Source organism: Sciurus carolinensis, chromosome 7, assembly GCF_902686445.1.
Source record: "Sciurus carolinensis chromosome 7, mSciCar1.2, whole genome shotgun sequence".
Lineage (NCBI taxonomy): Eukaryota > Metazoa > Chordata > Mammalia > Rodentia > Sciuridae > Sciurus > Sciurus carolinensis.
In genome coordinates this window covers 128274054-128300658 of record NC_062219.1, presented here as the reverse complement: position 1 = coordinate 128300658, position 26605 = coordinate 128274054, and the positions used below count along the sequence as shown (strand labels likewise).

General features: G+C 39.1%; 2 protein-coding genes across 6 annotated transcripts in view; one reads left to right on the top strand and one right to left on the bottom strand.

The window, feature by feature from the left end:
* Positions 1–5683, top strand: part of Pgbd1 (piggyBac transposable element derived 1) — a 39244-nt gene extending 33561 nt beyond the window's left edge. For both annotated transcript variants that reach the window (XM_047558107.1, XM_047558106.1), the window contains exon 9: positions 1233–5683. In XM_047558107.1, the coding sequence (XP_047414063.1) occupies positions 1233–2790 (1558 nt within the window). In that variant the 3' untranslated portion in view covers positions 2791–5683. The remainder of the gene's footprint in view (positions 1–1232) is intronic.
* Zscan31 (zinc finger and SCAN domain containing 31) lies at positions 241–26547 on the bottom strand. 4 transcript variants are annotated; one of them, XM_047558110.1, is made up of 6 exons: positions 26469–26547; positions 25143–25335; positions 21881–22356; positions 21045–21195; positions 19709–20526; positions 241–4950 (listed from the first exon to the last, which is right to left on the bottom strand). In XM_047558110.1, exons 3-5 carry the CDS (start codon positions 22259–22261, stop codon positions 19751–19753), a joined length of 1308 nt encoding a protein of 435 aa, XP_047414066.1. In that variant the 5' UTR covers positions 22262–22356; positions 25143–25335; positions 26469–26547; the 3' UTR covers positions 241–4950; positions 19709–19750. The 4 variants fall into 4 exon arrangements, 2 of the variants coding, with proteins under 2 accessions (XP_047414066.1, XP_047414065.1); XR_007109442.1 differs by lacking the exon at positions 241–4950 and adding an exon at positions 10808–11262 and having other exon boundaries at positions 19419–20526; XM_047558109.1 differs by lacking the exon at positions 241–4950 and adding an exon at positions 10808–11262.
* Positions 26548–26605: the final 58 nt, after the last annotated feature.

The following is a 26605-nucleotide window of genomic DNA, read 5'->3' as shown; positions in this document are numbered from 1 at the left end:
TCTGTGGTCATAAATGAATCATACTCTGCAGACCTAAGAAGAAATTGAAACAGAACTATTGGGTTCGACCTCTCATACCACAAATAAATAGATAGATAGATAGGTATTGTTTTACATAATAAAAAGTTTGAAAATAGACTGTAGATTTGGTGCAGTAATCTTACCATGATCCAACCCCTGTGGTCCCACACCCTGCTTCTATTCCCCATGCCCACCCAGCTTCCTCACCTCACTCTCCCATTTCCTACTCCCAGACCCTTCTCACCTTATTGGATTTAATGTAATGTATAGTTCTTAAGAGTTTAAATTTCAACGGCGAAAAGTCTCAGTGTCATGACAGGATTCAAGAAGTATTCCCAAAGTTAAAGATGTCAGGGAACTTGTAAGATGGATGTATTGAATAGGTCATACATGTAGATATTGAAGATACCCAGGAAGTAAATACTTTAATAAATAAACATATGTAGTGTAATATATATTAAAGTATACTCTTTTAACCTGCATTTTCCCCCTGTGTCTTCTAAAACTAGACTGGTTTATTAATAGGACACTAATAAATAAAATTTAAATACCCAGAATTTAAAAAGCATTAGTATAAAATAGTACTTTCATCTTAGAAACTTTAGTTTTCTTCCTTGTAAATCCCATAAAAATCCATTCGAGTGCAATGAGTTTTTTCTTTTTTATTTCCACTCAAAGAAATACACCTACCAGATGAATATGTAACAGAAAATCTTTGTGAGGTGTGAGGAGGCCTGGTACATAGCAACCTCCTTCCTTTTCCAAATTAAGAACCAGTTGACATGGACACAGTTGAATATAACAGGTGGTTCCAGAACCTTCAACTTATTGACAGGAGCTAGACTGGATAAAGTGGCTCAGAGGCAGAGCTAAATAGGTTCAAACTAGCAGAGGAGAAGTGCAGCAGAGGTCTTGTGTGGGCCTGCCCATTGCAACTAGTGACAAAAAGGAATTTGGAATGTCTGCATCCTACTCCTAAAGAGAATAGAGGGAGGTGCTATGCTAAGGATGCTGCGTTTCTTCTCCTAAATTCAACAGTTATGTCCTGAGAAGTGCATTGGGGAGAGGTCAGAAATGTTAAGTCTAGCCAATTTTCCCCATGAAAACATGAAAAGTGAAAATTAGCACACTACCATACTGCGTTAGATTTAGCATATTTGAAAGAGTGAGACTTAGGTTTTTTGTAGTATGTTTTCTTTTTTCTTTCCCAGAGACTATGCACCCCACATCTCTTGTAGTTCTGCTCTCCCTACTGAAAAGACAGTCTCAAATTTGAACACTCTAAAGGATCATCACCCACCCCGTGACTCTTGGGCCCGGATGCACATTGCATCCTTGCAGTATGCAGCAGGAGACATTACCCGAAAAGGAAGAAAAAAAGACAAAGCTCGAGTGAGTGAACTGCTCCAAGGTCTTGCATTTTCTGATGACTCAGAGGTGGAGGAAGATGAACCTGAGGCTCAGCCTTCTCAGAAGAAGCTGAAGGTGTCAAGTGTCCCAGAAAAGAGTTGGACCAAAAGAGACATTAAGCCCAACTTTCCCAGCTGGTCAGCACTGGATTCTGGACTTTTAAATCTCAAGAGTGAAAAGTTGAACCCAGTAGAGCTCTTCGAATTGTTTTTTGATGATGAAACATTCAACTTGATTGTCAATGAAACCAATAATTATGCTTCTCAGAAAAATGTTAACTTAGAAGTCACAGTTCAGGAAATGAGATGTGTATTTGGTGTCCTACTTTGGAGTGGATTTGTAAGGCGTCCCAGAAGGGGAATGTACTGGGAAATCTCTGATGCCGATCAGAACCTGGTTAGAGATGCAATTAGAAGGGACAGATTTGAATTGATTTTCTCATACTTACATTTTGCAGATAATAGCCACTTAGATCAAAAAGATAAATTTTCAAAATTGAGACCTCTCATAAAGCAAATGAATAAAAATTTCCTCTTGTATGCTCCTCTAGAAGAATACTATTGCTTTGATAAATCAATGTGTGAATGCTTTGATAGTGACCAATTTCTGAATGGAAAGCCTCTTAGAATTGGCTATAAAATTTGGTGTGGTACAACCACACAGGGTTATCTGGTTTGGTTTGAGCCCTATCAAGAAGAATCAACTATCGAGGCAGATAAGGATCTTGACCTTGGGTTAGGTGGAAATCTAGTGATGAACTTTGCTGATGTTCTTTTAGAGAGAGGTCAGTATCCCTATCACCTGTGTTTTGATAGCTTCTTTACAAGTGTCAAATTGGTTTCAGCTTTGAAGAAGAAGGGAGTGAGGGCAACAGGATCAATTCGTGAAAACAGGACTGAAAAATGTCCTCTTATGAATGCAGAACATATGAAAAAAATGAAGAGGGGATGTTTTGATTTCCGAGTAGAAGAAAATGATGAAATAATTTTATGTCGTTGGCATGGTGATGGTATTATCAGTCTGTGCTCCAATGCTGTAGGCATAGAACCAGTCAGTGAAATAAGTTGTTTTGCTGATGGTGAAGAGATCCCACAGGTAAATCAACCATGCATAGTGAAATTGTATGAGGAATGCAGGAAAGGTGTAGCTAAAATGGATCAAATTATTTCCAAATATAGAGTGAGGTTAAGAAGCAAGAAATGGTATTCAATTTTGGTGAGCTACATGATTGATGTAGCCATGAACAATGCATGGCAACTGCACAGAGTCTGTAACCCTGATTCCTCTTTAGACCTCTTGGACTTTCGGAGATGTGTTGCACATTATTACTTGGGACACAATGCTAATCTTCCAGACTAAGGCAGATAAACAAAATGCAGTCAGTAACAAGATGGAAAAATCACAACTACACATTTGGTTGTATTCTACCAAAGCAAATCTGATGTATAAAATGCAATTAATGAGTAACTACTATTTTTTAAAATGAGACATTTATATAAAAGTTTCAAAGATTATTATAACAATGTTAAAAGTTATCAGAAAATGTTGAACTCCAGTGGTACTTTTCTATGTCCAGTTTGTATCAGATGTGAGAAATCATTTGTTGAATTTATTTTATGCATTAAAAGAATGAAATTCTTCCCCCTTTTTATCTTCTCTAGAGAATGTCATTTTTAAATTTTTTTCAATTTTCTTCCAGAAATAGTTTAATAAAAAATGACTATTTCTAAGAAACCCCCACTTCATCCCCATCAATAAAAGAGAACCATAACACAATAGAAAATTTTCTGTAGGGCTATGATTTCTTTAAAAAATTTCAGACTCTCAAGTACATCAGCAAAGTCCAATATTAAGTTCACATTTCTTTTTATGGGCTATGAATAAGAATCTGATTAGATGCCAAAATAAAACAATATAAATGCTGAACTATTTAAGTCAAAAGACCTCTATAGAATTATCTGTCCTCAAAGGCATTCCAGTTTGAGACTAAATTTTAGAATAAGGCATAACAAATGTTAACAAAAAATATACAACGTGATGAAAAGAGGGACTTGACAATTCCCAACATACTTTGAACCTGATAAAACAAATGTAGATATTTTATTATTTTTCTTTAAACAACCGCCAAGATTAGAATCAAAGATAAATAGAAGGCACACAGTTTTGCTCTGGTTGTTATTTGGATTTTCAGGATTTTTTTCATTTTTTACAAATGAAACATGAAAAAACTGTACTTCAAAAGGTCTATCAGTTCAAGAAAAACCTGTCAACCAGAAAAATACCATTTAAAAAATGCAGGCAATATAATAACCATAGAATGTCACTGAATTCATAGTCCAAAATGGAGTTGTTGCCCATAAGCTAAGAATTATCTAAACAAAACGTGTGTCAATAAGCTTAAGACCAGCATTGGTGTAAAGCTGGATCAGATTGTGTAGGCAAGATGGGCCAGACAAATGTTGGAGAGTTCAATAGAGGAAAAACCAGAGGCTGTGCCACTGAATATTGATGTGAAAAATGTGACAATTGGCAGCAGAAATCAAAAGAGTTGAAGAAAACAGGAAAATATGAAGCAAATCAGGGTCAAAAAAGGAAAGGATAACAAGTTGACATCATGCCATTTTGAAATGCCCTAAGGAGTGAATCCAGGAATAAGCAGAAATTCTTGGAAAAAGTATACTGTGATTGGTTAGTGTTGAAATGTAGTTTTGGTAGATTAACCAGTAAAGAGAAAATGGATTCCACTGCAGTTGTGTTGTAGACAGAACTTTTCTTTCAACAGGAATTTCTGTTTTGTGCATGGTTGTGATGGAACTATAAGACATGTTGCAGAGTAACAGATTGACCTATTCCACACAAGATGCTTAAAATATGTTGATTATTTCCTGTAATTTGATTTCTTCATGAAATATCTGGTTATCTGTAAGCATCTACCCACAACAATCACCTTGCAGGAGTTCAACACCTTTGTAATTATGAAAGACTATTGCCATAGGAAAGGACTTTTCAAAGTTACTTGCAGAAGAATGATCACTTTATGTACTCTGCCCATTGAGCTGAACACCTGTGATACTTCTATGATACTTCTCTCCATATCACTTTTATGGTGCTAATCCAATACTACCTTACATGGTTATTTTTATTCAGGGCATGTCCATTACTAGAAAATAAACTTACAGAGAATCTCTTCTGCAACCAAAACAGGACCTAAAATTACTTGCTATACTATTCAGAATACTCCAAATACACTGCAACTTAATGGGAGAATTTAGCAATCCAAATAAATAGCTATCTTTAAAGTGTACTTTAGAAGAGTGGTATTAACATTGATGGGGTGACAGATAGTGAAGACAAATGGTGATTATAAACTATTAGGAGGAGCTAGGGTATAGCTCAGTGGTAGAGTACTCACATGTGTGAAGTCCTGGGTCCAATCTCCAGCACGGGGGGGGGGGGGGGGCGACATTTCAGCAATCTGGCTAGCACCAAGGAGCTGTTCCAACTGAGTCACCATGGTTACTGTAAGGCAGGACAAAATACTATGAGCAAGTTTTCCTGTATCCCCCACATTGAAAAACCTAATTCAGGAATCTACACGGAGGGCTCTGAATAGGAATTCTCTGATTATCAATAATTGGGTATAAAATTAGGGTCAGTCTGATTTGACTTTTTGCTTACACATTCTGAAATAAGGCCCACACTCAGACTAAATATTTTCTTCATTTTTAAAATAAAAATTTTGTATAAAGTTCTTTACTGTGGTTTCACTCCCCTGCCATTCAGGGAAAATCCCAAGAGAATATAAAGCTTCTTGACTACAGTGGGTTTCTTAGGTTGTCAAGAGTTCAGAAAGAGAAAAGTGCCAAATATAACAGTGTGGCAAAGTTTCTCTCCAAGATATATTTACCAAAGTTAACAGGCTAACTAAATCTGTAGCTATCTTGCATATACAACCAGAATTTAACTTTAAAGATAGGGACTATATCAGTGTCAATGTAGCCGCCAAGTCTGCTTTTTTATGTGACAGCATCTGAACGACCCACAGCAGGTTTAGTAACAGGTATATGAGTAATGCAAGTAATAAAAATGGGCTCTGAACAAAGACATAATTGGTTTTCACTGTACTAGCTGCACTCCTGAAATTAGCTCTTCATTTCTTCTTTCATTGATTCATCTATTGATTTAATTAATGGCACAGCATGGTGGCACATGCATGTAATCCCAGCTGCTCTGGAGGCTAAGGCAGGAAGATCACATAGCATTTTTTTAAATTGACAATGTTTCTTTATTTATGTATTGGGGCTTGAACCCACAGTGCTTTACCACTGAGACACATCCTCAACCCTTTTTATTTTTTAATTTTGAGACAAGGTCTTGCTAGGTTCCTGAGATTCTCACTAAATTGCTGGGACTAGCCTTGAACTTGTGAACCTCCTGCCTCCGCCTTCCAAGTCTCTGGGATTACAGGTGTGCATCACGCCCAGCTTCTTGATTTTGTGTGGGGGTAGAGGGGGACTGAGGGGAGAGTTGTGCTTAGGAAGTGTTAAGCCCACCAAAACTGTTGCTACTCTCCACAATGATAGGGCCTCTCCCCATGTGGAATCTGGTTTGGCTGCCCTTAGCACTCATAAGGCCTCTCATCCATGTTTTCTCGCCGGTTCTAGGCAAGTTTGTAGCCCTATGACTCAACTACCGCAGTCCTCTCATGACTGTTGAATGCTCTTCGTAAGCAGCAGTGTAGCCCCAAGAGGTCGCCACTGAGAAGGGCACCGCCCCATGAGTAGAAGCGCTGCCCAGCATTGTTAACTGTACAGGTGTTGGTGCGCGGCTGCTGGGAGCGGCTGAGCCACGGGTAGAAGCCTGGCCACCTGCCACGTTGGCCCTATGAGGCGTAGCTCACAGTAGGAAGGGCTGGTGTTGCTGAGCATTCCCAGGCTCCAAGTTCGGTTGGAGGCTGTGCCAGTGATGCCTTCCACCAGCGCACTGATGCGGCTTTTCTCTGATATACTCAAGATGGATTCTGAGGTCCCAGGACTTGATAAAGCTGTTCCTACTCTCAACACACGTGGACCTTGTTTTTCCCTTGTGGATTTGCCCATTGACTGCTTCTGTCACATTTGGAACTCTTAACTTTTGAGGTCTGCATGGGATTAAGGGAGTTTCACTTCTTTCTTCAGGTGTTTCCTGCTCTAAGGCCAGTTTTTTTTTTTTTTTTTTTTTTTTTTTTTTTTTTTCTTGCTCTTAGTCTTCATATTTTCAACCTTGGATTTTTTATCTGAAATACAAAAGAAATTTGTCAACCCTTCCCCATATTGGGTGAGGACAGAATTAATTAGAAGAAATAATAGTAAGCTTGAGTGTTAACTAAGACTGCAAGGGCCCCTCCCTGCTTTAGACTGAAGCTCCAGAGGGGACACCAGCAGGAAAGTGGGCCAGGCCTGGTAAGTAGGTTTGGTAAATGTTCAGACAGGAAAAATGGAAGTATCCAAAGGACTGGAGATCAGCTATTCTGAAGACAAGAAGAGGATACCAACATGGCCTTAGGACTTGGAAGCCATAGAAAAGGGACTTTCTGGATAAAATATGGCATTTAGAAAGAAGACTCTTGTGGATGTTAGCAGTGGTGTGATGTGCCAGAAGAGGTGCCAAGCAATCTAGACCCATAGTTGTGGTAGATATAAAAGGACGAAGAACATAAAGAGCCTGTTGGGCATGATGAAGGAAGATTGCTAGGAAGTAAAGAATGGGACAAGTCATATGCTGGAGAACATCTGGAGAATTTCAACCAAAGTAGTCAGGGTGAAGAGGAAGTCTCATAAGGGCAGTCTACACAGCAGCTAGTAGACCTGCAAACTCAAGATATTTCAAAAGAATTTACTAAGGTATCTAATAAGCAAGCTGTAGAGAACTACAGGAAATATGGACATTCCTGAGACAAAGAGATAATGGAAAATTTTGTTTCCCCTGTCAAAGATAAAGCACTGACCTGGAGGGTTCATGGATGTGACTAGCATACACACTGTATGTTCTTATAGTTGAATGATTAGTGGGAACTAGAGGCAGGTAGCAAGAAATTTGTAATAAGACAGGGCAGAAAATGTTCTGCTAAAGCAGAACACTGACTCATGGGGAGCCACTCTGGATCTTGACTTTGTCTTAGGCAGTGGTACAAAGAAAATCGACTTTATTTTTTAATCCCTAAGCACTGACAAGTATGTATAAAATCATAAAATCTAAGTTGTAAAATTTATGAATCATTATTCCCAACTGTCCTTTTAACTATCAACTGGATAGCCATGCTTTTCTTTTCTTTTTTTTCTTTTCTTTTTTTTTTTTTTTTTTTTGTTAGAACTGGGAATTGAATACCGTGGCCCTCTATCACTGTGCTACATTCCCAGTACTTTATTTTTTATATATTTTTTAGTTTTAGATGAACACAATACCTTTATTTTATTTATTTATTTTTATGTGGTGCTGAGAATCAAACCCACCCAGTGCCTCACATGTGCCAAACAAGCGCTTTACCACTGAGCAACAACCCCAGGCCCCTTTCTATTTTATTTTGAGACAGGATCTCACTAAGTTTCCCAGGCTAGCCTCAAACTTATGATCCTCCTACTTCAACCTCCTGAGTTGCTGGGATTACAGGTGTGCATCACCACTCCCAGCTATCAAATACCCATGTTTAAATGAGGCACATTAAATAATTCACTTCAGCACAGATGCCAGGACAAATAGTCACTGAACTAAAATCAGAAACTACAAATGGCCTCAAACCAATAAATACTCTTAAGTCTGTGGCAGGGATAAAAAGGAATTTTTAAAACTATGGAGGTGGTTTGCTAATGATTCCTTTTTTTTAAATATTTTTTAAGTTGTCAATGAACCTTTATTTTATTTACATGTGGTGTTGAGAATCAAACTGAGTGCCTCACATGTTAGGCAAGCACTCCACCACTGAGCCACAACCCCAGCCCTGATGATTCCTTTTTGTCACATCCTGAGCTTAATTAAAGAAGTCCCAGGTTGAGCATAGGAGCCAGCTGATTGAAAAGGAAATAGGGCTGGGGATACAGCTCAGTTGGTAGAGTGCTTGCCTTGCAAGTACAAGGCCCTGGGCTCAATCCCCAGCACCACACAAAAAAAAAAAAAAGGAAATAGTGTACGGTAGTTTCACCTGGGGCAAAGGGGAGGTGTCAAGCAAAGGTTGGAAGAATGGAGGCATTTATGATAATTTGGGCTCTGAGGTGTAGATCTGCAAGTTTGCTGGGAAGATAAGGATATGCAAATGAGATCTGGGATTTGTCAAGGGCAAGAGGGCTAAGGATGAGACCTTAAACGGCTTGCTTTTCTCCCACTTAAGATCAGAGGACTGGAAATAAATGAAAGTATGGCTAGGGAGCTGGGTGCATAAGTCAGTGGTAGAGTTTAGCACATGTGAAGCCTTGGGTTTAATCCCTAGTGTGCACATACACACACAAGATTATAGCTAGGAAAATGCTAGGAGAGGGTAAATTTCAAGATATATAATGCAGAAGTGGATTTGGGAAGATTAGAGAAGAAAACCCATAAGCAGGAGTGGGCAAGATGAGGTGGTACATGAGCCAAGTACTCATTACAAGGTGATAAAGATGTAGATTTCCAGTCCAAGGTGCTGCAAGAGGCAGTGTTCCTAGTAGAATTGGTTAAAATGTAGAGATAGTCTTATGATGATCTTAACCTCTGGCAAGCTGCTATGGTGGATGTTGCCATAGTTGTACAGAATCCAGGAGTGTTGTTTTAGTCAGATTTTTTTGTCTTGTGACCAAAATAACTAGCAAGAACATCTTTAAGTGGAGGAAAAGTTTATTTTGGGGCTTATAGTTTCAGAGGTTCATTAATAGATGGCCAACTGCATAGCTCTAGGCTGGGGGTGATGCAGACCATCAGGGCAAAAGGGTATTGGCAGAGGAAAGCAGCTCAGGATGTGGCAACCAGGAAGCAGAGAGAGCTTCACTCACCAGGTACAAAATAGAAACCCCCAAAACAATACCCCTAGTGACCTATTTCCTCTAACCACACACATCCTGCCTGCCTAGAGTTACTGCCCATTTAATCCACATAGGTAGATTAATCCACTGATTAGGTTAATACTCTCATAACCAGTCATTTCACCTTTGAAAATTCTTGCATTATCTAATACATGAGCTTTTGGGCAATACCTCATATATAAACCATAATGAGTAGTATATTCACCAGAGGCCTTCCTGTATATTCTACCACCTTCCCCTGATAACATGTGAATAAGGCCACCATTGTTTACCACTCTCCTGAGACAGTAACAAAACTAAATAGATATGAAAGGGAAAGGTACAGTTAGCAAAGGAGAGTCTTCAAACAGTAGGACCTGGTTATTCTCTCATTCCAAGTTCATGGAAATAAACAGCCATCAAAAAGGGTCTTTTAATGTTCTTTTGTTTCTTTCGTGCTTGTGTTCTCTACCTTGCTCCTTCCCTTTAAGGGGGTGCCTGTAGAACAGTGAGAGTCTCTGCCAAGAAAGTCCAGAGTTAACATGGGAGCCATGTAACTGTGAAGGAAAGTACACAGAATTCTTAGCATGGCCCTAGAGTCATGTTGTATCTAGAATTGTGCATAGCAAAAAGGCAGATCCATGCTTTTTCATGGTGAGGGATAATTCTCTCTTGTCTAAACTGGTTAAACTAAACACACTTAAATGATAGGGAAAAAAAGCCAAACAGTACATTGTTTACTAAACATCTCAGATCTTCATTCATTTCTAATTATTAAATACTTTATATGTGTTAAATGGCCATCAAGGATTGATAGAGCAGAATCTTGATGAATGGGGGAAAAGAATGAAAATAAGCCTAGATTACTTTTGTCTCTAGCTGGCAGTACTTCCACATCAGAAGAGGCACATAGTTTTGGAGGTTTTCTTTTAACCGGGTTTTCCTTTATGGGTTGCACAGCTGGATGATTACAGTGCCTATAATAGCCTTGGAGGTAATTTTTTTCAGGATTACATCCCTTTTATGGAGATCACTGAACTATTAATCAGTAGGTTTCTTTAGAAATTATGCCACAAATTAGGGCTAAATCCTTAAAGAAGAGATCTATGGGATGAAGGAATCAGTGCTTCATTTAACCATTCAAGGATGCAGGGATAACATCAGAAAGTGGAAAAGAAAAATGCCAGGAACTGTTAACGTCAGTTTGACTCCATAAAAACTAAAGTTTCTTTTTCTTTCTTTCCTTTTTTTTTTTTTTTTTTTTTTTTTTTTTGAGATTAAAGTTTCTTAAGGGTACTGCTCATGACCCAACAACACGTTGGTGCCCCCCATTTGGCTTTATACCTCCCAGCCTTCTACCTACCCACCTGCTGTCTTCATTCCTCAGTCTTTCTTCCATTCTTCCAGCAAGGCCACAGACTCTTCTCTACTTTCTCAATGATGTTCTTTGAGTAGGATGGTCAGGAACTGCACCAGCACCAGAAGCTCTGGGATCTGTTCTCCGGTGTAGTACTCTGGGTGTAATCTCTGATGTCATATCTCCCAGAAATGGTTCAGAGTTACTCAAGGCCCAGGGGAATCCTGGTAGCAGAGGTGTCTGAAGTGCTATATGCAGATTTCCTGGTTCATAGGACTCTTTCCTTGGGAGGCTGGATTCCTGTTTCCATATGAAGCTGTTTTTTTTTTCCATCGTGACTTTCATATCCCTTTTCTATACTTCAGGAGACTGGCATGATTATAATTTTGATCTTGGTTTTCCAGATAGTCTAAGCCTCAATAATTTAGTAGCAGGCTTACATCATTCAGCATCTTGTCTTCAGTCCTAATTTTTTTTAAAAAATGAAATATATATGATAAATATGTCTGTGTATACAACAAGAGATTAGGATACAAAATGTAAAGAATTTCTATTCGCTGGTAAGATTAAAAAGTCCCAAAGAATATGAATAAAAATTCACAGAGGAGGAATGCAAATGTCTAATAGGCATATAAAAGATATGTAATTTCATTATATTTAGGCATTAAAAATAAAAACAAGATACTGTTACACATTAAACAGCTTGGCAAGTATTTAAAAGTTTGATAATATAAATAAGGGCAAGAGAATGGGATAATAACCATACAGTGCCGCATCCAACATTTGACACAGTTCTGTTGGAGTAGAGGATCTGACACTTGACATGATTCTGTTGGAGTAGAGGACTCAACACTTGACACAGTTCTGTTGATCGTCCTCCCTCTTGGGGGCCATAGGCGTAGCATGTCTCCATGTATAGTTGCTTTTTAATATAAATAATCAACATATCATTAGAAACTTACTGGAAAAACATTGGGAAGGTTTTACTGTATTGGTACACAAGATAGTACACAATAAAAATTTAGCAGTAATACATAGATAAAATACATGAAAATAAACAATTGTAGCTATGCTCAAGTTAAAAGGAGCCTGAGATTGCTTTGGTATAATAATTTCTAAATATAGATGGATAAAAGAGGCATTCCTCTGAATTTGGATGTGGTATTTAGCCTTTGTTGCTTTCCTAATTTTAATGGTTGATTCTAGAGATACTTTACATAATAAAAACATTTAGGTTAGTCATAAATATAATTTGTTTTTCCTATGTTTCGTCTAATTCTTTGAGAATCAGAATAAGATTGTAGTCCACCATTATATGAAATAGAATAGACTAAATATTAATTATAAGTTGATTTCTTTGCCCTTTAATAATAGTAAAAACTTTTCACTGTTAAACACTGGAGTTCACAGTGGGGGTGGTTTCTCAGAAAATCTAGTGATGTGTTTGTTCTGAAGATTGAAGGCTGGCAGATCATGGTGCCCTCAGTTTAGCTGGGACACAAGATTGCTTTAATCTAGCTGGGAAATAAGGTTGTTTTGGTCTGGGCTGTCATACAGAGAATGTGTACTTTGAGAAGAAGTATAGATTGTACTTTTGAAGGTTTTTCTTGTTTTAAATTATCCATAAAATGATATGATCATTACAAAAAAAATATCTATAAAAAGGCTGGAAGAAAAAATAAAGACAGATTCAGCCTCAGAACACTTGGTGTCTCTGTGTGCTGTTTCTCCACCGCGCCGACGCCTCCCATCCACCAAGAACCCCTGACCCCTGCTAGGGCTGGACCCTGGCAATACTGTGCTGGTAGAAATGTAAATTGGCACAGCCAGTGTGGAAATGTTTTAATAGTATTAAAACTTTACAAGCACATATGATGTGATTTTTTTTTCAGTAGTGGGGATTGAACCCAGGGCCTTGTACATGCTGGGCAAGTGCTGTACTACTGAGTCACACCCCCAGTCCTATGGTGTGATATTTTAATTTTGTCATCCCCCTTTGTATTTGAGAACTAGGTTTCTGTCTTTATTTTTAATAAACATCTTTTAATTTTATTTATTCATTTTGAGACTGGGTCTTGCTATGTCACCCAGGTTGACCTCACTAACCTCCCCACTTAAGCCTCCCAAATTGCCTGGGATTACAGGCATGTGCCACACACATGGCTTATGAACTGGGATTCGTGACACAGGAGAAAAGTGTCAGAGGCTCTGTCTTAAGATGTTTCCTAATGATCCCCACATCCTAGTTTTCAAGACCTTATATAATTCTCTCCCTTCAAATAACTTGCTTCTAACCAACAGAATACATCAAGATTGAAAAGTCACTTCTATGATTAGGTTACAAGAAACTGACTTTTGTCTTGCTAGCATATACTTTCCTTTAGAGGTTTTAATGTAGCAAACCTCATGTTAAAGAAGCCTAAATGACAGGGCTGGGGATATAGCTCAGTTGGTAGAGTGCCCTAGGTTTAATCCCCAGCACCACACCAAAAAAAAAAAAAAAAAAAAAAAAAAAACCTATATGACAAGGAACTGGGGCTTGACTCTTGCCAATAGCTAGGAATTAACTGACAGCCTAAGTCCATGAATTCTTAAGGAACTGATTCTGCCAACAACCACATAAACTTGGAAGCAGATCTCTCTTCACATAAGTCTTCAGATAAGATGCCAGCCTTAACTCCTTGATTTCAGTCTTTTTAAAATTTTTTTGGTGCTGGGGGATTTGAACCCAGTGCCTCATGCTTGTCAAGTAAGCACTTTACCACTGAGCCACATCCCCAGCCCTCAATTTCAGTCTTCAGTAATTCTGATGCAGAGGTGCAGAGGACCCAGCTGAGCCACACACACCTGAATTCCCAAACCATAAAAAGATTAGTTAGTTGGTGGTACTATGGTTGAATCCCAGGCATTCTACCACTGAGCAATATTCTCAGTCCCCCCCCCCTTTTTTTTTTTTAAATTTTAAGACATGGCCCAACTAAGTTGCCTAGGCTGGTCTCAAACTAGCAATCTTCCTGCTTCGGCTTCCTGAGACACTGGGATTACAGGCATGCACCACCATACCCACAGCATCGTTTTAAACTGCTAAGTTCTGAGATAATTTGTCCACAGAAATAGACAAGTACAAGAGAGGACACAAAAGTAAGAGAAAAGTAAAAACACTGTAGTCCTGAATTGGAGGTGGGGAGAAGATACACACACACACACACACACACACACACACATACTTTCTACTGAAAAAGCTTAGAAAAAAATAACCAGTTGAGCAATGAGCTTTCTCTGGCACCCAATTTGTCATTTTGAAATTTCATTTCTCCAAGAAGAAATCAGGGATCCTGAGAGAAATAGCTGAATTGAGATCTGAAGCAAGAAATATTTGACATTAGCCTGAAAACATTTTGCCATACCATAAAGCAAGGAAGTACCTAACTACAAAGGTCAGTCTTGTGTCAGGGAAACTCAGAAGCCAACTTGAGGAGCTTCCCATTTGAAGAAGGGAAAACCTGAGCTCTAGTAAAGATAATGACAACAATGGATTTAAACAATATATAAATGAATAGCAAAAATAGTGTATTTTAGTGAATAATGAATGATATAATTAGAATATCATGATTTTGACACCCATTATGAATAAATGGATAGAGATAGTCTTCAACAACAAAAGCTAACACCAGGAAAAGAAACCAGACCTTATTCAAGGAAGAACACAACACCACAATGCAATGATCTCACCAAAAACTTGAATTTGACCAAGCCTCTAAATTAATCAATTCATTCCTGTGAACTACCAATTCACAGGTAATAAGGACTGTGAGCAACTATAGAATAAACACCCCCACCATTGCAACAAATGCAGTGCAATGGGGGAAAAATGGAGCAGAAACCTACAAAGAGACAAGATAAGGCTGGGAGTGCAGCTCAGTGGTAGAGTGCTTGCCTCATATGTGAGGACCTGGGTTTAATCCCCAGCAATCACAAAACAAAACAAAACAAAACAAAACTAATACAAAAACAACCATATATATCAGCCAAGCACTCTCTGTGAACATCATGGGGAATCCTAATTTAAATAAAACATACATATGAGTGTTTTTTTTTTTAAGGTGTTTATAAGAACTGGAAATTTAACTCCTTACTGCATATGTAAAGATAAAGGAAATAACTTTTTCGTGATAAAAATACTATGACTGTTTTATAAAAGGTTTTTATTTGTTAGTGACACTGAAGTATTTGTAGGTCAAATAATATGTCTAAGATTTGCCTTAAAATTAGGGAAGGAAAGAGTTAGGTGGGGATATATATGAAATTAGACTGGTCATGAGTTGCAAACTATTAAAGGTGGATGGGCACATTTGGGTCATTTTCCTGTTCTTTCAACTTTCATCAGTGTTTTAAATTCTCTGCAATAAAAACTTTAGAAATGTACATATACTATGGTTCTTACACTTGTGCTCAAGGAGGAAAGTACAAGATCTGCCCCTGCAGTGCTGACCCACATAGTGAAAAATAGGACAAGCTTCAATATCTAGTAATAGAATTACTAAATATACTCTTAAGAATTACTAAACAAACTCAGTTCTTAGTAGAGTACCAGTCAAAAAGGAATATAGTGCAGATTGCCAGTATTGGTGTAATACTGGAGGCAAATCAATGGTTTTGGCATTATCTGAAATGGAGTCAAGGAACCCAAAGGGCAAGCAAGTCTGCTGCCTACAAGGTGTATAACCTTGGGCAAATGACAACCTCTTTAAACCTTGGTTTTTCTTCCTTTAAAATGGAGTTGATAATCATGTTCAGATCATGTTTGGGGATTAAATGAGTTAATTAAGAATTTTAAGCAATTAGAATAGTGCACACAGTAAGTGCTTCCTGAAATGCTGAAATTCATTCAGCCATGGTTGTCTCAGTCATTCCTGGGACTCAGCCTGGAACTGAGTGGGCTGCCCACACTGCACTGCATCCCAGTAACCCCCGGGGAATCATCCTGGGCAGTGTCACACTCAGAACAATACTCTTACACTCTACCACTAACATCACATGACCTTCCAGAATTTTATCAGTTTCTTTTGTATACCAACAGGTGTTCTGCCAACCTGGTTCCCCACCCCAGGGCTTACAGGGTACAAGCTGCCCATTAAAAATAATTACACAATACCTACTTATGTGGCATCACATATGTTATCTAGATGAAGAAGAAAAGAATGATAGCTTCCAGGTTGGAAAATACAGTTTCCATGTATTTAGGAAAGAGCACTAGAAATGGAGTCAGTCTTGAGTGAAGACTTTTGCCACCTTGCAGGTATTAACAGTAAGCAATCATTTCATTTCATTCTGTTTACACAACTATAAACATGAATAGTAAATATCATGCCTTCCTCTTCTAGGAAGGTTGTGAGGATTATTTGATAAACTCAATGGGAAAGCTAATTTTATTCCATATTTTAGGGCCTTTGCACTGGCTGATCTCTTCCTGGAACACCCTTCAGAGAGCACCAAGCTGGCTCCCTCATCTCCTCTAAATTTTAACTCAAATATCTCCTTGTCAATGATGCCTCCCCTGACCACCCTGCAAATGGAATTTCACTCCTATTTTATGCTGTTTCACATTGTTCTGGTTGTTTTGGTTTTGGTTTTGTTTTGTTTTGGTACTGGGAATTAAACTCAGGGGAGCTTTACCACTGAGATAACATCCCCAGTTCTTTTTATTTTTATTTTTATTTTTTATTTTTTATTTTTATTTTTTTGAGACAGGGTCTCAATAAGTTGCTGAGGCTGACCTCAAACTTGTGATCCTCCTGCCTCAGCCTCCCAGTCATTGGGATTATAGGCATGGGTCGCCACACCCAATTCTACTTTCTTATGTTTCTAAAGCACTGTATCACCTCTAATATACTATATAATTTAGCGATTGTGGGTTTTGTTTCTTTTCTCTTCTGCTAGAATAGAAATTCTATGAAGAAGGGGATTTAGTACTTTGTTCACTGATGTGTCAAAGCCTTCCAACCAGGTCTGATGGCCTTCAGCACAGAAGTAGATGCTCAGTGGGTGCTTGCTGACTAAGTGCCCCTACCTATGGTTTGACCTTCTCTTCTTTTCTAGGTCTTTGGTGTTCCTCTGATCCTTCTGTTGCCATCATTGAGGTTCAGTATGGTGTAGTGGTGGCATACACCACTTTGGACCAGATCAATGAAAAAGAATTTGGATATAAACAAACCATAAAACCAAACAAATAAACTATTTCCAACAATTTCCATTTCCAACATCTTCTATAATTTTCTCTTTATCGCAGTCTTGCCCATCAGGCTCTTTTCTCTTCCCCGACCCCCTTCTCCACCCTTTTCTCACCCATTTTGGAAGTCCTTCCTTTACTTAAAATTTCACTTTTGCCCCTGTGGCCTCTATTTTGTGACTACTTTCTCTTCTGTGAGCTTTTCTTTGCCTTTCTAAGTATGTAAGAGAAGGGGCTATCTGAGATCTGGGGTTGGAGTCACAGAAGGACCAAGACAGGCTTAAGTGTTGAAGGTACATGTGGAGTAGTACCATGGGTAAGGACATTTCAGCTGGGACCTTGTTCCTGGGGCCTAAGCAGCTCAGAAAGTTCAAGAAAGGACTAGGGAAAAGGATTGTCAGGGTTGTACTCATAGTGTACACTCAAAGTGTACTCACAAACATGCAACAGCTCCTCCTTCACCCTGGGAGCTCATGTGAGAAGAAAGGAAGAGGAGCAGAAGTTCTACAGCAGTAGTATTTTCCTAAAGCAAACATTTATAGGTACCATTTAGATTTCCTGAGTAAAGATTTAGCTGAATTTGTGCCAGAGCAGAGGACACTGCTTTGTTCCCAAAACCCACTCCATTTCACATTCCTACTGCATTCACAGGATCCTCACTTTTCTTAGGGTAGAAGAGGCAGCAGGTCAGTGTCAATGGTACAGGTGTGTAGAGATTGCTCATGGAAAGATAGGAAGGAAGCTATCATTTACTTGGCACCTCTAGTATATCACAAGGACCAAACCAATACTCAGAGCTCTCTGGGGCCTTGATACTCAAAATGTACTTCATAAAGTGGCAGCATCACCTGAGAGCTAATTAGAAATGCAGATTCCTGGGTCCCCTTCTAATCTTTCTAATTAGAATGTGCACTTTAATGAGATCCCAGGTGATTCACAGGCACTCTAAAATTTGGTAAGCACTATCATAATTTGAATTTAACTGGCTGCTAATTATTCTATTTATGAATGAAACAATAAAGGAATTTTAGAGTTTTTTGGTATGGTTCCAAAGTTATCAGAAAAAAAGTGTATACATATACATATAATTTGAGGGAATACCACAGGTTGAACCTAGGGGTACTTTACCACTTAGCCACATTCCCAGTCTTTTTTAATTTTGATTTTGAGACAGTGTCACTAGATTGCCCAGTCTGGCCTCAAACTTGTGGTCCTCTGCTTCAGCCTCTCAAGTCACTGGGATTTCAGGTGTGTGCCAACACACCCAGCAGGGTAGTATACTTTTAAACTGAATTTTTATTTTTTCTTGAAATTCTGATTTAGTATCAGATTGTAAGGAAAAATATAACAAGAATGTCAGCAGAAGCATTTAATATCCTATTTTAGTTTTAACTTGATTACAGTTTCACCATCCAATACCTAATACCTATTAGATAGTATTATTTCTTATGTAAATCATAGTTCTCCTTTATTTAAAGCTATGGTTCAAGTGCTTTACAAATTTGTATTCACTTAATCTTATGTATCTTATGAAAAAAGTCGTGATATCTATTTTCCAAATGGGAAAACTGTAGCATAGGTCCTTTTAGGTAGCTCTCATGTTCCTCAATAAATGATTAAGGGTTTTAGATTCCACAGTTCCCAAATGGAGAAGTAGGATTTGAATCTCAACAGTTTAGTGTCAGAACCTATGTTTAACCCTGACAGTTATGCTGGTCTTTCCAGTTAAGCAGCAGTGCCTGAGATCAGAGGCCCTTTTTCTTTATAAAGTTACTTTAATGCTGCTACTTGCAATGGCAATCAAAATGGCTAACTAATACCCAAAAGGCAATGACAAGGAAATACTAATGCTGACAGAAAAGGTAAATAAAGAGGTGCTTTGTGGAGAACAGGGGTTTTAAAGTATGATCTTATTCATTATTTATAATAAAAATGGAAATCTTAAATATGGTAATGACCTGCCTTGGGAATTTGGAGTCAGGTATGAAATGAGACATAGATTTCCACACCACAGGTTTTACACAGATTTTTAAACTGTCAAGACTACGTGAGTACTGCTTCTTAGTTAATGAGTATACCAACCCACCTCTTCTGATGAAAGTGCTACTGAGGTCACCCTTCATGCTATTGTGTTCTTTTTTTTTTTTTTTCTTTTTGGATACAGTCTCACTATGTTGCCCAGGCTGACCTTGAATCCTAGGCTCAAGTGATTCTTCTGTCTCAGTCTCTCAGGTAGCTGGGACTACAGGTCTTTCTACCTGTCACATTGTTAGAGAAAACCACAATAATGATTTCCTGTGAGAATGACTCCTATTCCCAGAAGCTTCAATTGTGTTTAAAATATAACTCCTACAGAAAAAAAGACTCACCTCTATAGAGCCTTTGAACTTACCCAGTTTTTAAAAAAGAATGCACTGATACTATCCTTTTAGAGTTGGCCAATGTTCAGCATTACTCAAAAACAGTCTCTCGATACCAATTTATTTCCAGATAAGGTTTGGTCCATTTAAGGGAAATCATTAAGATGAACCAAGGGACAGGGAATTAGGAGGCTGCCCTGCAATCCTCCCCTATCCACAGACATCCATCCAGGAGACAACAGCCTCTGATTTATAAATAAGGTATTCATCCCAAAGCAAAACAAATTTGATATGAACAGAATAGGCCACTTAAAAATCTTACTTTCAAAAATAGACCCATTTAGGTGTCCGGAAGTCTGTGGAATTAGTCCAGTTCAGCAATGGTATGGATTCTAAAATGCCTAATAAGGTTGCAGTGATGACTGAAGGCTTTCCCACACTCATCACACTCATAAGGTCTCTCTCCAGTGTGGCTTCTCTGATGTTTCATAAGAAGTGTCCGCCTACTAAAGCTTTTATTGCACTGACTGCATTGATAGGGTTTCTCACCAGTGTGGATTCGGAGATGTTGGAAGAGCCCTGCATTCTGACTGAAGGCTTTGCCACACTGGTTACACTGATAGCGCTTCTCTCCAGTGTGTATTCTTTGATGCTGAACAAGGTATGAGCTGAGGCGGAAAGCCTTCCCACATGCTTCACATTCATAGGGTTTTTCTCCTGTGTGGATTCTTCTGTGTCTAATAAGGCCATTGCTGGCACTGAAGGCTTTCCCACACTCCTTACATTGATAAGGTTTCTCTCCGGTGTGGCTCCGCTGATGTTCATTCAGGCCTGATCTCTGGCTGAAGGCCTTCCCACATTCTTCACATTCATATGGCTTCTCCCCAGTGTGGATTCTCTGGTGCTGAATGAGGACTGAGCTCTGAGTGAAGCTTTTCCCACATTCATTGCACCTGTGATGTCTTTCTCCAACAGGATGGCAATGCTGCTTTTCCACCCTGTCGTCATGTTTACAAATTTCTCTATACTTAGAATCAAGAGAAACATCTCTTTGGAGTTTGCTCTCCCCAAAATGTTCCATTTCTTTTAAGACTTCTTGTTTTGATGCCAACTTCTGGTTTTCAGGGATAGTTTCAACCCCTGGAATAATAAATGGACCAAACAATGTCATTCTGTTCCTTTATAAAAAAGCACTACCATAGGATGGAAATAGGAAGATCCAAATCAGATGTATGTATTCTAGGCATGCAAAACTGACAGTGTAGTCAGGAGAGGTTAAGTGGGGATATTAAGATCAATAGTATTGCTGAAATTACTGAAGGGATTACCCAGAGAAATCAAGATTCCCAGAGAGGATGCACACAAACAGGTAGTACAAACTATTCACTAAAAGACAGGCACTCTTCTAAGTGTTTTGTACATATTAACTTGTTGAATTCTCAATTGACTCTGACTGAGGTATTATGATTATCCCTATTTCATAGATGCATCAACTAAAGACACAGAGAGGTTCCCTGAACTACCTGTTGTCAAGAGTTACCTTAGTAGCAGTGCTTAAATTCCAACTTAGGCAATTTGGCCCTGAAGTCCACAGTCTTAACTAATTTTCTAAACAGAGCCACCAGAGACCTCCTGAATGGACCTGTTAAAGTCCTTACCTTGTTCTCGAAATCGGTGGAGACCAAAAGCTTCATATTTAAGCTGTGTCACCATAGACTGAAGCTGGATGACTGCTGATTCCTGCTTGGCCTCAGAATGTACCATGTTCTCTGAGAGCACATTAGAATGTCCATATTCCTGGTCTGGGGCCTAAAGGCAGGTATATTTGGGTTCATAAGAAAAAGACTATGGGAGTTCAAGCTAATAATGAAAGAGATCACATGGAACCATATGAAACATTTTCTAAAGGGTTGGCTCAGTAGAAGGACTAGAGTTTAGTTTCATACTCAAAAATAGAACAGAGAGATGGTTTAAAATAGGTATACTGTAGTTGATGGCTCACTTCTATTGAACAGAAAGTGTGGCAGAAGTGATGGTATATAACTTTTATGTCATGAAAGGTATTATGGCTTTTTCCTTTCTTTTTCCTCCTGAGAAAACCAGCAGATATGTCATAAAGATATTCAAGAGGCCCTAGGAAGAGACCAATGTACTAAAGAACTAAAACCTTCTGCCAACAGTCAGAGAGCAAATGAAGTTTCCAACAACCATACAAGTGAGCCACCTTGGAAGTGGATCCACCAGCCTCAGTCAAGTCAACAGATGACTATAATCTTGGCTGACATCATCACTGCCACCTACCAGAGATTCTCCTAAATAGCTCCCAAATGCCTGACTCATAAAAACTGATGTTATTGTTATTGTTAAGCTAGTAACAGTAACGAGGGGCAATTGTTTATACAGTAACAGAGAACTAAGAAATGTAACTAGAGCCAACTAAACTGTCACCAAACTTCACCCTTCAATGTCTAGAAGTCCATTTTCCTTCTCTTACCTGGTTCCCAGGCATACTAAGCTCTTGCTCCAGATCTTCCACCACAGCCACTGCCTCCTCCCCACTCTCTGGATGGTGCTCCTGCACCCAGGCCCGTAGCTCCTCAGGTAGAATGATCAGGAACTGTTCTAGCACCAGCAGCTCCAGAATCTGCTCCTTGGTGTGTGTCTCTGGCCTCAGCCACTGATGACAGAGTTCCCGTAGCCGGCTCAGAGCTTCTCGAGGACCAGGAGTCTCTTGGTAACAAAACTGCCTAAAAAGTTGGCGTGAGGCCTCCTGGCCAGAAAAGCTGTTCACTGGAAGGTAGGTTTCTTGATCCCAGAGAGGGTCTTCTTCCACCTTCACAATCTTACATTCATCCTGTTCCTCTGCTGAAGCCATTCCGGAATTAATTTAGAAGGCTCACACCAACTTGGGGGTAAAATGAAAACTGTGATCTAAGATTCTTTGATTTAATCTTCTTAAGGAGGATATACCTAATAATAGAACATTATGTATTAACAGAAAATAAAGTAGTAGGAAAATGCAATGTATGAAAATGAATAGAATGCTGTCATTTATGTTAATAAATAGTATATTAGGTATTTAGTTTATATGTTTAGAAACTGAAAAAGGGTATGGCAGAATACATCAATGACCTCAATTCTTCACTCTTCTCCATAGTCATATCCTTGGTAGTGCCCTCCTATTGTGACTCTGGGCTCAACTATGTGACTTTGACCAATGTGATATTAGCAAGTGTGATACAAACAGAAGCTTTAAAAGCTTGAAAGGATTTGCTTACTCTTGCCCTCTGAAATTGCCATGCCCAGACTAGCTTTCAGGTGATAAAAGACATACAGGACAATCAAATTCCCCCACTAGAGCAGCTAACAGCCAGATGACCTGTGAGTGTGTCTACTCTGAGATCTGTAGAGCTGCTTATATTGTTTGATTGTTCTACATACTTAATGAAAGAGATCACATAGAACCATACAACCAAGCAAACAACAAAAGTAGAAGTATCAAAGGGTCTAAGGGCAGGCAGGGGTGGCTAAACTACAGAATGTGCCGTGTGAGAAAAAAAAAATGTGTGACAAGAGAAAAATATGCATTATACTAGAATTAAAAAAAATTCTAAGTTAAAATGCTTATATTTTATTATAAGAAAACTGAGGGAAAGGTGAGATAACATTTAAACTGAGCTTTTAAGTACAAACGGAATGGGTTACATGGAGTAGGGCTGAGAAATGGGAAGAACACTGGAGACTATTCAAAGGCCCTGACACAGGGCATACTGTGGAAACTAAAGGAGGCTGGAATGTCTACAGCCAAGGAAGAGAAGAAGAAAGTGGCAAGACATTAGGCTGGCAAGGTATGCAAGAGCCTGATCACATAGAGCACAGGAGTTTGGATTTTATAAATGCAACAAGAAACCACCAAAGGCTTTTAAAAAAAGAAAAGTGACAGGACTGGACTTACATAATGAGAAGTTCTGCTACTGGATGGAGGAGTTGAGGGAATGAGGGTGAAGCCATGAATGGAAGCAGAAAAGGCAAGAGTTGAAAGAAGGTGGGAGTGGAGGCTATTGTATTCAATCTGGAAAGACTTCAATTTAGATATGATGTTACTGCATTCAGCAAACTAATACAACTTTGAAAAATACATACAAATGAAAGGAGAAACAGCTTAACTTTCGTAAATGCAATTCAGTCATTGTCAGACATTTATGGAGTTATGCTAAGAACTCTGAATACCCAGAAGCTTATAGCTAGTCAGGATAAAAGTACAACACAATGAAATAAAAGTTACATTTAGGAGGTATGTATACAAAAGGCATGCTCCTGGAGGAAGTAGGAGAGTTCTTTCTAAATTCAATATTCAGTTTCTATGCATTAACTGTAATCCACAAATGATTCAATTCACAAATATTTGTGCCTATGATGTGCCTATTATTTGTGCCTATTACATCAGGCAGCAAAGAATGAAACAATAGCAGAGTGTGATGTGTCCCCATTTTCCTCCATTAAACTAAGAACAGCAGAAATCATAAAAGGTCATTTCCTCATTAGCTTCATTATCTTTAGCAACAACAAAGAGATAATGTAAATCATAAAATACCTGCATCATAAAATAAAGCCCAAAGGATAACCAATTGCAATGACAAGGAAATAGAGGAACAACTTAAATACCCTGAAGAAACAAGCAAATCCAGAAATGGAGATACTCTACAGGTATACTGGTACTCTTCACTGCCTTACTTCAGAAAGGCAATGGGATGGAAAAAGGAAGGGCAAGGGCAAGGTTATACTAAATTAAAAGAGATCTTTAAAAGGGGCTCAGTGGTGCTCGCCTGTAATCCCAATGGCTTGGGAGACTGAGGCAGGAGGATCAGGGGTTCGAAACCAGCCTCAGCAATTGAGCAAGGCCTTGTGCAACTCAGTAGGCCCTGTCTCTAAATAAAATACAAAAAAGGGCTGGGAATATGGTTCAGTGGTTAAGTGCCCCTAGGGTTTAATACCTGGCACCAAAACAAACAAACAACATGCAACATGGTCTATGTTTGCATTCTAATTGATACAAATCAACAGCAAAAGACATTTGTGGGACAATTTTGGGAGGGGGGGTTTGCTGGGAATTTGAACATGAACTAGGTGTAAGATCATATTGAGGAATCATACTAGGGAATGTTCCTATTCTAAGTTGTGTGTGTGATTAGGTAGGAAAATGTCCTTAGATAGGCACTAGGAACTACTTAGAGGTGACAAGTCATTATACTTATAATTTATTTTACAATATGTAAAGAACAAAAACATATGTGACAGATATTCCGTAATGTTAACATTTGTTAAATAAAAGCAATGATAGGACGGGGGTGTAGCTCAGAGGTGGAGCGTGTGCTTTGCATGAGCGCGGCCCTAGGCTCCATCCCCAGTACCTAAAAATAAAAAAAAATGAAAGTGAAGATTATATAGTGAGCATGGTCCCCAAGAGAGACCGAGACCGACAGTCGGACGTCTCTCCTTTACTTCCCTCTCCCCTACATGGAAACCTCAGGTTCGGTCACAAAACGCAGCCCCTCTCGGGTCTTTCCACGGCACTGGCGGGTCAGAGCGGAACCTCTTAAAGTCCATCTGGGCTTCAAGCAAGTCAGTAAATTCCGGTGAGGACGCGAGGGCAGCCCAGACCGCGAATGCACAGACGTCCTCTCCCCGCCGACTCCCGGGCAAGGGTCTTAAACCTCCCGGGAGCCTGGCGGGTCCCTTCAGCCGCCCAGACTCACCTTCGCGGTCCAGGGAAGCTTCAGACCCAGAGGCTGGGTCGCAGCGCCCGGCAACCGAGAAGCCACAAAGGCCGGAAGTGCGTCAGCGGTCCTGCACCCGACCACTCTTTCCTTTCTAGGAGCTTTCTCTCTAGGAATTGCGGAGGCCGTGGCGTCTTGGTGACCACGTAGTGGCAAAGCTAGAGATCAGAGCCTAGAATCCAAATCAGGGGTTTTGTATGGAGTGGCTGTCGCCCCTCGGGGGTCAGACCGCTAGGGCGGAAAGGGACCAAACTGTTTTTCTAAAAGTACTTCTCATCGGTTCTGAGTCTGTCCTCATCCTAGGGTCTCTTTGACACCACAGGGAAAGGGTGATATTTAGGTGCATACAAAGAATTGGGCAGATCACCGTGACTGGAAAGTGGGAGGCAGTAGCTCTTAACTTTTTCTGGATCCTTCACCAAAGAATTTGGACAATATGATCAAATTTGCATCTAGAAATGTTATCATAGCAGCTTTGTGGAGGATAGACAAAGCGAAAATTCAGCCAGGATTGGTGGGGCATGCCAGTACTACCAGCTCCTTAGGAGACTGAGGCAGAAGGATTTCAAGTTCCAGAAGCAGCTTTGGCAATCCTGTCTCGAAAAAATTAATTAATTCACTATACAAATTTATTTAATGAGATCTTTGTGCCAAGGGTTTGCTCTGAAGACAAATATAAAGGTCCCTGGAAAAGCTTATGATACAAAGTGAAATACAGAGAAAGATCTAGCTTACACCATTTGGGAGACCCACTTTGAGAAAAAAAATTCAGAATTACAAATACAAACATAGATATGAAAATGGAGTTTAGAATGGAAAGACATATTATGTTACAAGTTTTAAAGTCTTCCAAACATCACAAACAAAAATTGGGAAAATAAAAGTTTTCTTATTCAACAAATAAAAGAGTAGTGTGATTTCTTTGTTCTTGCTGATATTTTGAAATGCATTGTCATGTATTTTACTTCTGTGTATCTTAGAGCTCCCAGCTTAAAACGTTACTATAACATTAAAATGTTATTTTATTATAATGTTATAAAACAAATAATCATTTGTTTTTTGTTTTTGTTGTTTGTTTGTAATAGGATTGAACCCAGGGGCACTCTACCATTGAGCTATGTCTCCAGACCTTTTTATTTCTTATTTTTAAGACAGTCTTGTTAAGTTGCTGGAGGTGGCCTTAAACTTACAATCCTCCTGCCCCACCTCTGGAGTAGTGGAATTACAGGTAGGTGCCACCATGCCCAGCTGGTTATTTGTTCTTTAAGGAAATTAACAAAGAAAAAATAAGTATTTCATACTTACATATATGTTTATCATTCTGATGCTCTTCATTCCTTCCTCTAGATCTGAGTTTCCATTTATCACTTTCTGAAGAAAAGCCTGAAATTTGCATTTGTGTATGATCTTTTTCTTAAAATGAAGGTCTGCAGAAGATGTTT

Bases quoted from the DNA above. Each gene is read 5' to 3' on its own strand.
- Zscan31 (XM_047558110.1), bottom strand. From the start codon at position 22,261: ATGGCTTCAGCAGAGGAACAGGATGAATGTAAGATTGTGAAGGTGGAA. The intron at 21,196-21,880 runs GTAAGAGAAGGA...ACCTGCCTTTAG, and splicing joins TTAGTATGCCTGGGAACCAG to GCCCCAGACCAGGAATATGG. The intron at 20,527-21,044 runs GTAAGGACTTTA...TTATTATTCCAG, and splicing joins CCACCGATTTCGAGAACAAG to GGGTTGAAACTATCCCTGAA.